Raw genomic sequence first — 11,681 nt, 5'->3', positions numbered from 1 at the left:
AGACTAAGTGAACTGTTAGATAATTCTATGAAAGTGGACCCTGTTTATCCAATACTGCTGCAGGGACATCTAAACGCCGTCGATAGACGTGTTGTTCACGTATTAAGGATTGTTGCTGATTGCGTGGTACAGAGAGGATCCGTTGAAGCAGTGATTATAAATGATGGATACTAGCTTTAAAATTTTGAAATGGTACGTCGATGATAACAATAATGGCGGAACCAGTCAATTCTGTGGAGAGTTGTCGTTCTTTGCATTGATACATGAGAACACGTGACGGATCAATGCACGCGCCTGAGCTTGTATTTTATTTTGTAAAGTACACATTTTTGTCTTCCGTTTGTATTTCTTTGAAGAATTGTTGTTTTTTGAAGAACTTGGCATGGAATCACGTTTTTTTTTTGTTTATTGGTTTGCTTCAAATTTTTGTCTGTAAGGAAATGAGGCCAGGGCAGGCAAGGGTTTGTTAATGACATTTACGAATCTCAAATATTGACTGTGCCATCTACAAATATGTTTTATTTATTTCGTTTTTAAAGTCTAAAATACTGTTTTAACTGATCTGTTGTGCTAACTTGTAAATGTTAAAGATGATTTAGAATTATATTTTAAATAATGCTGTTTACAATTGTTCATATACAATAACGCTTACATTTATTTAGCTTTTCTGTAAATTCGAAACTTTAGTTTCATTTTTGAATACTCATGACATTATGCTTTTATTAGAAATGCTCTAGGAGCAACTTTTGTCAATTGTTATACTGTATTGTTTGTTTGTTTGCCTGCTTAGATGTGTTGTTGTTTTACTATGGAAGAAATGATCAGTGCTTTCGAGTCTCTCCGACCAACTTCGTCACTTTCCGTATTTGATATAATTTTAGTAGGATTTAGCTTCGTTTATATTCGGCAAACATCGTCAATTAGCGTATTTAATGCGTATTTAAAAGTATTCAGACTTTGTTACGCTATAACTTGGAGAATGGATATTCTTGAAAAATCTGTCTTTACGTTAACTAATCTGCAACGCAAACACCAGTCTAATATGACTTATGAAATAAAAAAAAAAAATTAACATGGCTTTGGAACAATGGACATACCTTGTATAGTTTTCTATTTTATTTGTGTGCCAACAGTTAAGGCTACCATGGAAACAAACATCCAAACTTTTTTGACATCGTTGTATATATGATAATATAATGAAGATATGTATGGAGATAGTGCTTTCTTATTGCCTGTCTGTTTGTATTTCAGTTTTACTGAACTTGTTTGTAAATATGCACATATGTATTTTTGTTTTAGTTGCTTTGAAAGCAATGTGAATAATATACGCATTATTTTTTATCCCCCGCCGAAAAGGCGGCGGGGGATATAGAAATAGTCTCCGTCCGTCCGACCTTCCGTCCTTCCGTCCGTCCGTTTCCGACATTGTCCAGAGCATATCTCTAAAAGTATTTGAGTAATCAACTTGAAACTTCATAGGTGCACAAGAATGATAACTCTACCCTGCATAATTTTTGAGTTATTGCCCTTTGTTATTTTTCAAAATTAATTTTTGTCCAGAGCATAACTCAAAAAGCCTTAGAGATATCAAAATGAAACTTCATAGGTGCATAGATCTCACTCAGGAGGTGTGCAGTGCACAAGAATGATAACTCTACCTTTCATAATTTTAGAGTTATTGCCCTTTGTTATTTTTCATACCTAATTTTTCACCCGAGTGGAGCATAACTCAAAAGTGTTTGAGATGTCAACATGAAATGTCATAGGTGGATAGATTTTATTGAGGAGGAATGCTGTGCACAAGAATGATAACTCTTCCCTGTACAATTTTTGAGTTATTGCCCTTTGTTCTTTTTCATATTATTTTTGTCCGGAGCTTATCTCAAAAAGTATTTGAGGTTTCAACTTGAAACTTCATAGGTGGATGGATCTCATTGAGGAAGAGTGCAGTGCACAAGAATGATAACTCTACCCTGCATAATTGTTTAGTTATTGCCCTTTTTTATTTTTCAAAATTAATTTTTGTCCAGAGCATAACTCAAAAAGGCCTTTGAGATATCATTATGAAACTTCATATGTGCATAGATCTAACTCAGGAGGTGTGCAGTGCACAAGAATGATAACTCTACCTTTTTAATTTTAGAGTTATTGCCCTTTGTTATTTTTCATACTTAATTTTTCAATTCAATTGTTTTCTCATAAAGTATTTGGGGTATCAACTTGAAACTTCATAGGTGGATAGATTTTACTGAGGAGGGATGCAGCACACAAGAATGATAACCTACCCTGCATTATTTTTCAGTTATTGCCCTTTGTTATTTTCAGCCATCAGTATTCACATAGGTTTCAAATCTGTAATCACTATAGCCATCAGTTTTCATTACCAAAAGACCTCTTAAAATGGAATTATTCTGCTGTACTACATATACATTCTTCCAATGAGCAAACACATTCGGCGGGGTATGGCCATGTTGACATGGCTCTTGTTTAATTTACTATTTACTGTTTTTAACCTTTTAAGTGATAAATAAGAATGTATGTCTCATATAAAGCTGAATATTTCTGTTGATTTGTATCTTATCAATGGACAAAAAGTCAATCTGCAATGTTTTCACTTATATTTCAAAGCTTTTGTCTGACCTCCCAATTTTACAGAATGTATGGACTTACGGTAATGAGTGCTAAGTGGCGGTTGTAAAGGTCGCCCACTTCCTGTTATCTTTTTTATCGGAATCATTATCGGAATCATTTAAGTAATCAAAAATAGCATATTGCTTTAGTCTTTTATATGGCCTTTAGAAAAACTTTATTCCAATACTTTAAGTATTATAGATAATACAATTGGTGCTTGGGACTGTGTTGCATTTACCAGTATTTCTTTCATCAAATTTCCACATATAGCATTGATGCCTATTGTTCTGGGGTGGGTGGATGGGTGTTTGGGATACGGCGTTTTAGAAAACATGATATGTGTTGACCATGAACCGATCACAAGACAAAGCGCAGGGTGGTGGTGGGGTGGGGAGCACACTACCAGTTATGGACATTTTATCTTACGCCAATAGTCATGTTTTGATATGTTCAACTGATTCATTCCATATGATTTTACAATACATTTGCGTCAAAGACCCTATTAAATATAAAACAATTTCATAAGTTTGGTCTGAAATATGTTTCAATGTTTCAGATAAATAAAATTTGTCATTAAATTAATCTGATTTCGGTTTGCATATTGAATATTGTTAAATATATACATACATGTATAGTTTAAAGGGACTCCACTGAAGTTTTTTTGACATGTCAGACTGGAAATATAGTTTCGAGATTAATGTTCGATTGATGTAGATCTAGACCAATAACTTGTGTGCAAAATTGCACATCATTTGCTCACTCCGTATTTAAGCTTTTGTATGTAAGAAATTAAAGTTTTATGTACCTCCGTGGAGTTCCTTTGATGCTATACAAGATATTAATAATTGACAGTCACTCCATTTTTGATACTATGAACAAATAAATATATTAATTTATTTGACTTATTTGATCTTCACGACTGTTTTATTAACGTCATATAATTGTGACGTAGTATGATGTCCATTATAGAACAACGTACATACATTGTACATACAGTTTAACCTTTGCAGACAGACCCTCTTCCCCGAAGTTAGCGTTCACAATAAAATCTACCTCTCTAGAACAACACCTCTTATTGGGTCTTTACAAACAAAAATCTTCTCCAAAAAAAAAAACAAATTGCTCTGCAGAGGATGTATACACATCTAGGTATTCGTCTTTATTTAATGATTAAATGTTCTGTTACATTTTAAACTGCTCAAGGCAGTTTCCAGTTTCATTTCGATACAAACTAAAATAAAACCAGTTGAATTGGTATACTGCGAACTCAAAGTCTCAGGTGCCTGAATTCCTGTATTGTATTATAACAAATACAAGACAGACCACTTATAAAAGAGCAAGACATAAGAAAGAGCTGGATGCCTAACACACCGTATCTCGGACAGCTTCCACCCATAGATTAAGTGCCTTTAAATGCCCGGTAGTCAATGATTATATTAAGTTTCCGGAACTGCTGCAACAGATATCATTGCGTCCACAACTCCCGAAATTGCAATATAGAATATGCATTGTTATATTAAAAAATCTTGTCAATATCCCTCTGATAACATAAGTATAGGCGACTTCTTGGTGGAGTATTACTGCAAGTAATTACTACTGCTCTCTAAAACATTAATAACCTTTAAAAAGATTTACCAAGAATAAACTGAAGCCATGTACGTCTTTGTTTTAGAAAAAATATGCAATATGTGTCGTTTCGTTTGCTCAATTTAATAATTATACTATTTCACAAGACATTGACAACATCGATTTACTTCTTACCAACAAATTCAATTCTTTATTTCACTAATTTAATGGTAAACATGACATAATGAGGCTTTGCTTTTAATTTGATTTGATTGGGTTTCACGTCACACCGACACAGTATAGGCCATATGGCGAAGTGCCTGCTTTTTTGGTGGATGAAGACTTCAGGTGCCCTTCCATGCATTATTTCAGGCACGGATGGGAACCTGATTAGAGCCACCGACATTCCGTTAACTAGATGGATAGCTTCCGCACATGAAAGAATCCAAAGTCCCTGTCGGGATTTAAACCCACAGCAGTAAGGGCACATAATGACAGTGAACAAAGAAACAATCCGAACTAATTTCAGAGTCATTTGGAATGCGATGGTTTAACTGATCACGAATATCCCAACACTGTAGAATAAATATACAGAAGAAATGTAAAACCAAAAGTTGGTTGAGTTCTTTGTCACCTACACTTTAAAGGTGAACACAATGTTACATCTTAATGGTAGAAAATGACCCTCCATGCAAGTTTTTAGGCATGATCATTCATTGAAATCAAATAATATAGAAGAAACAGAATCCAAGTACTACACAGCCTCTTGTTGAGAACGAAAAAAATATTCAAAACGAGACTGCAAATTTGGAGTGCTCTCCCTTGTTTAAATTTTGATTATCAACTGTATTTCTTTTAATTAATATATGAGAAATAATGATTACTAGCAGACGACGAGAAGGGATAATTTTTGACGCTATAAGGAATCACTTTTCAATCCGTCTTGAAATTTGGCCGTCAGCACATTTTAAGTGGTTCCATTTCACTGACTTCCGGAACCACTTGGCGCTGCCTACAAATTGGTTCAATGTTTCAAGGCTCTTTGACTCATTAAACATTATTAAATATATGCCCCTTAGACATAATTATGTCATGAAACTGGTTGTTTTACAGAGCCTTTACACATAATACGTAAATTAAAAAATGTACATGTCAAATTGACTAACTGAAAGTGTTTGCTTTCTTTCTACCATCACAAAAAGTGTTTTATTACGGACAATTGACCAAGGGACTATTCACAAAGTGAAGTAAGTTTCCCTTTTAACTATTTCTTGTATTTAGTCTGGTTTTACATTTAAACGTTCGTTTCTATGACAAATTGCACGTGCATATAAACAGTTTGAGAGTTTGACATTTGCCCAATTACTGCTCTTGTTCGTTATAGGCGAGAACCTCTTCTCTGCTATGATCACCGCTGTATGAACACATCTGCAGATGTTTCTAAATTCAAATTTTCACCGCACTTTAACATGTTATAATGATGAATTCTGCTTAGGCCGGTGCTAGGGGACGGTGACGGTAGCTTAGACTTTCCAGTACTGTTCATGAACAGAATAATTCAAACCGATTCAGCTACATGTTCTATTTTGCTATTTTGCATGTTCTTTAAGGGTTCCGTATTTCTTTATTTTAATATAAAGGGTAAAGATGGTGTCGCACTGTCTTGACTGTCTTGCTGAAGCACACACATCAGTGTTCTTGCTGATGTCACGTTGCTTTTCCGAATACAATTCAACAAACATTTTAGATATATTGTTCACGATTCAACTCTGTTTAGTAGAATCTGCTTGTATATATATTTTTTTATTTCATTTATTTCCTACAAATGCTTCTGTGAATCCTAACTTCAGAAACAATATTTCTGTTGTTTTTCAGCTTATCTTGAACAAGAACAGAAAAAAATACATACTGAAAAATGAAGTACAAAGCCCGTGTGATATTTACGTCAGTTGTAGCGGCAACGTTTCTGATCTACGTCATATTGTTTGCGGAGCTCTCTGCGTATGAAGGTCCGAAGGAATGTCCTCTGCGGAAAAACGAAACAAAGGTAGGTATGGGGCTGGGGAAAGTCAAACTTCTATATGAAACAATATCTCTATAATAGAATAGTGACCAGTTGTCATTTTTCGTGTCTTTTAAAGATAAAGAAAGCATTTTTTATGACCATGAAGATCCTTGTCAGTTTAAATGCTTTATATTTTATAATACGGAAAGTGGCGAAGTTGGCCGAAGTTTTACCAGGCTTAGCTTTTTCCCAATGTATACTGTGCGTTCATTAAAGTAGCAACAGTTTTTCTTTACAGTAATATATTTTTGATTATACATAGTTTAATAAGGATACAAATATTTGCAGACTGCTTTAAAAATCCGGCATCTGATCAGTTTTTTGCACATAGTCGGCAATCTTTGTTTTTTCGTACTTTGTACTTGAAAGAGTGGCAAGTTTTTTGTTCTCAGATGGTATATTTTGTTGTTACTTGAAATTTTAATCGTCTTTTTTTATATAAACTTAATTATTCGTTTCAGACAACTTTATAAGTTTATTTATATTGCTCTAGAGTCAACCTTCTCGCCGTATAAGTATAGAAAGTTGATCATATTCCCAGACAGGCTCCACCCTGAAGAATAGACACCCGAACCACTAATAGAAAACATTGAGTCCCTAAGGAACGCCCAAAACGGCTAAATTAAATAGGCTCTGCATGACTGAGTCTGTTTATGAATAGTGGTTCCAAATGCAAGCTGCCTTACATGCCCCCCTAGTACCAGCTTGTCGAATGAAGCATTATTCAACATCTAGTCGTGACAATCGTTAAATTTGAAAATTAGAAACCACCTGCCGATGTTTTAGCCACTGATCCCCTTGTAATGCTTAGAACAGATGGTTGAAAGTGATATATAAGTGGTTAACGCATCGGACTAGTAATCTAAGGATTGCTGACCGCTAGGGTTTAAACGCTGTCAATGGCAAGCCGTTGACATTTACTTGAGCAAGAAACCTTACATTCATTGCTTAGTACTGGTTGGTTCCAGGAACTTTTTCAAGTGTTTCAATAGGCTTATAGCTTCCAACACGAACTAAAATAAATTTGTATCAACTTAAGTGATATATTCTTGGTATAATTAGTTAAATACATGTGTTTTATAATTCAGCTTAAATTCAACTTTTACTATATTCAACTTTTTTATTTCATTGCCATGGTTATTAGGATGTAATACCTATAAAATTCAAAAGAAACATAACTAGAGAGATTCCTGACGACACTAGTAAACATGTAGATCAAGATAATAAACAAGACAAAAGCAAACCACCTGCAAAGCCGTTGATGTATAACCAAGACGTTGAGAGGTATAAATCTGAGCCTTCAATAATCAGCATGCAAGTTTTAAAGAAACAAACAAAAATAAGTAAGATTTTGAAATAAAGAAATAGTTTACATTTGAAAACGATAGGGACAGTGTTTAAATTTGATAAAGATGGCATACAGGTAACTGGTCTGAATTGAAATAATGTCTTTCAAATGTTGCTGGGGAATGAATGCTCTGGTAGTGGTGGTGCTGGTAGTTTTCACTCCGAATCACATAGTTTTCACTCCGAATCACATTAAATTTATCAGAGCGCAGTTCAACCACCGCATCCTGTCAAGCAGTTTACTAGTTGCCTTCAATTTCACAAGGACCTGGTAACGTTTGTACAGGCCAGAGCACAGGTTAGGGCGAATGGTCGTAGAAAGGATTTCATGATGGGACCCGCACCGACCTTCCGGGAATCGAACAAGGGTAGCCCGATTTCCAAAGCACTACCTTTTGAGCTAACCGGGCGATTAAATGCTTTTGCCCTCCATTTATTCTTGTATCAAAATGGAGCGGACACCTGTCCAATCATATGGCTCATTCCTGAGGCGAGGGTAATCAAACTATTTAAAGACACACACTGGGTACCATAGTAGGAGCCTTCGACCTTCTGTTAGCTAGATGAAGTCCGAGGACATAATTATAATTGTTCGTAGTATTTGTGACGTTTGTAAAACTGACATTAAACAAATTGCATCAATAAACCTTTAATTTTAAAATCGTCATTATCCCGGGACTTCTTTGCCTCAACAATGTTGACGATTTCGAAATCTTTGAAACACAAAGAAATTTACAAACTAGTCTAAAATGTTGACAGACTAGTCAAAGTTGTTTACAATAACTTTGATTTTATGTTTTCTAGGCTTTTGGATACAATTGATCATTTGAGCTCATTTGGTTACAATAGGGAGGAACTTCGGGAGGCTAAATTTACGGATATGGCATCAGAACTCGGCAGAACATTCAAGTTGAAATCTAAATTATTACTACAGTGGGGCAGTCACGAACACTCGTAAGTTATCGATTTGATTATCAAAAATAACTATTAACCATTCACACGGAAATATATATTTTTATGAATGCAGAAAAAGAGGCCATAACTTATTTTTCTATTATCGGTTAGATTTTGCAATGATGCAAAAACAAGTGCTCAGGGCAATAACTTTTATGATGATTTCATAATCTGCCCAATATTTCTTTTGAAGTGCATGTTCCAATTCGGCAAGACTGTTTAAGGAGAGATCTTCCGGACCTAATTTGCCGATTGTATATCATATTAATGTTCAACTTTCTGGTGTGTTATGATATATAAGTATGTTTTCTTGTAAGCGAAGGCACATCAGATACTCACACAGTTTGCTATGTTATTGGTATTAACTTACAGTATATTTGTTGAGAACTGAATTGTAAAAAATATATCTTTAATTTAATTTTATTTCACAAGGGTTATTGGCATATAGTTTTGAATCCTTTATTGTCAATGTCGACATGCTTCAAGTAAGTTCGTAAGGCTGTCTCCGTGCCCTAGTAGCTGGCAAAATCCTAGTTGGTTAAACACAACATACCTAATAATACTTAACTTTACTATCAACTTTTGGTTTCAACGGAATCATAAAATAATGTGTTATTCAGTGAAACAGTGATAATTTAACAGCTTTTAATTGTGAGTTTCATTGCTTGACAATATGTAATTAATTGAAGGTAAAACATCATAACAAAAGCCTATAGTAGCTTTATTTTGAAATCTTGATTATTAATGTAAAAGCGTTCATCACTTTGTAATGATGTCACGACAGCAGGGAAATCTTATTATTTAGTATTATTTTGGACAAATGATAAATGATATATATATACATTTCGATTTATACATATCCAATTTAGCAATGAATTTTATAAATTCAAATGGTGTTAAAGTTTTTTTTTATTTTGAATTTAAAAAACCATGTTTTTAGATAGCTGTACATAGTTTATTTCTTGGATCAGTCACATTTCACATTTCCAGGGAAGAAGGTGACGACAACTTTGTAATGTTTCACCATAACATACGAGCCGGGGCACTCTACAATCCTGAAGACAGACACATTGATGGTTTGCTGCATGACATGGCAACCGACAAAATCAAATCTATAGGTATCATGATTTCACCTTGACCGTGAATAATTAATTTCGTCGCACCAACACAGTGTAGGTCAAATGGCGACTTTTCAGCTTTACTGGAGGGGGAAGACCTAGGTGCCCTTCCGTGCATTATTTCAGACCCGAAAGGGCACCTGAGTAGAACCACCGACGTTCTTTATACTAGCTGGATAGCTTATTCACAAACCCTGTCGGAATCTTTATAACTAGTATATGGCGGATAAGTACTGCATATTGAATTTAGAGTAAAATCAGGGCGTCGATAAATGCCAGTTTCTTCTTTGGAGACCTGTATGTATCACTTTTTTGAGAAACATGACTATCAAAACTTAATTTGGTCTAATTGTTTGCATGGAATCATTTTTTATCGAAGTTGATGGAAACATGAACAAAATATTTTAACTTTGAACTATTTATAGTTTACTCAAATTTCTGAAAATTTGTGTGCTGTATGTTTTTGTTTTCCTATATACAGAGGTCATCCCAGAAGGGACCGAGTTCAAACTTCTGATGAGGTTTTGGAAAGGCACAAAATCTATTTTTAAACCCATGAGGTAAGACGCATTCTTTACCATATCATCAAATGTTAGTTTACATGGTCTTTTTGACAATTACATGTATGGATGTGTTTCATTTGACAATCTCCCTGTGTAATTTTCAGGATTTTAACTTGTATGTAACGAACAAAAGAAAACGGAATGAAAATTATAAATATTCCTGGTTTAGACGCCGGGGTCTATTCCAGGATATAGCCAAACGTTGTCCCAATTTTTATCACAGAATTGTTACAGTTAAATGGTTATTCGTGTTCATATGTTTCAATGCTTTCAGTGTGCAAGATGGAATACTGCCTCAGGCGGTGCTAGGGGGCTTATGAGATGTTGCATTCTTCGATATCTCTTCATTACCTATCTTTTCGTTTAATTGCTCTCAATGGACAATCCCTTTACATACATAGTATCGCCAGAATAAGTCTTTTATAGGTCAAAACCTTTTGTTCTATTATGCAAGTTTTATGTATTACTGCAAGTCACACAATTATTTGCGATGGCGGCAATTGTTTTTAGGGCGGGCACTTCCTTAGATGGCATACACGACATAAAAACTGCATTCTTTGTTACAACTTGTGAAAACATAATAAGGTGTGTCTGACCATTGACTCAAAGTAAGGCTCAAACGGTGTACAGCTATATCTTATATAACATATTTTTTTATAAAATTTATCATCAGTAAAATCATTATGGTTCCATAATCTTATAGTTGATTCTCAAAATGTTGTAACATAAAATGTCTCTTTTATTTAACACTTATGAATAGTGTACGTAATTATAATAAAATGTTCCGGAACATAATATAATTCTACTGTTCAGAAATGATTTTGTGCATGCGCCATTCGCTTTTAAGGCAATTTACTACCAAATCTGCACCGCCTCCGTGGTCGAGGTGTTAGAGTCGATGACTTCTAATCCAGTTACCTCTCTGGCGTGGGTTCGATCCCCAGGAGATACTTTGGTAGTTTAGCAAGGTGGAAGGTAGTCTAGTACTGGTGTAACTGTCCAGGAACGATGGTTAGGAAACTATCCGCCTATATGACTGAAATACTGTTGGGAAAAGGCGTTTACAAAATGAAACAAACAAACACACAAACAAACAAAACAACCATTTCTATTTCATACAACCATTTTGGGAGTATTCCTTTTTAAAATTCAAGCAATATATTTTGCAACAGATACATAGCTGTATACACTTAATTTAATTGCTGCAAAAATAATATTGAAAACATAATATATCTTTATACACTTTAATTACTACAAAAAATATAGAAAAACAAATGTTGTGACAGCTAATAAATGATCGTATTACAAAAGTGACTCGGACTACGCAGAATGTTGCAATTTAAAAAGTATATACCTTACACTCAAAACATAAATGCTGCAATATTAAACTTTCAGATGGGGGAGAGACTATGAGACATTGCCAAACCATTTTTATTT

The 11,681-nt window shown here is 34.5% G+C and overlaps 1 protein-coding gene across 1 annotated transcript; it reads left to right on the top strand.

Annotated features, from left to right (window-relative positions):
* Positions 1-5,274: 5,274 nt before the first annotated feature.
* LOC132740607 (uncharacterized) lies at positions 5,275-10,241 on the top strand (the record flags this gene model as incomplete). The annotated part of the gene is made up of 6 exons (XM_060728547.1): positions 5,275-5,444; positions 6,073-6,244; positions 7,407-7,546; positions 8,414-8,563; positions 9,554-9,681; positions 10,163-10,241. Coding segments are annotated over exons 2-6 (629 nt in total), but the record flags the coding sequence as incomplete, so codon positions are not given.
* Between the last annotated feature and the right edge of the window lie 1,440 nt (positions 10,242-11,681).

This window comes from Ruditapes philippinarum, unplaced genomic scaffold, assembly GCF_026571515.1.
Source record: "Ruditapes philippinarum isolate M1 unplaced genomic scaffold, ASM2657151v2 ctg3999_1_1_1_1, whole genome shotgun sequence".
Lineage (NCBI taxonomy): Eukaryota > Metazoa > Mollusca > Bivalvia > Venerida > Veneridae > Ruditapes > Ruditapes philippinarum.
This window is presented reverse-complemented; position numbering and strand designations above follow the sequence as displayed.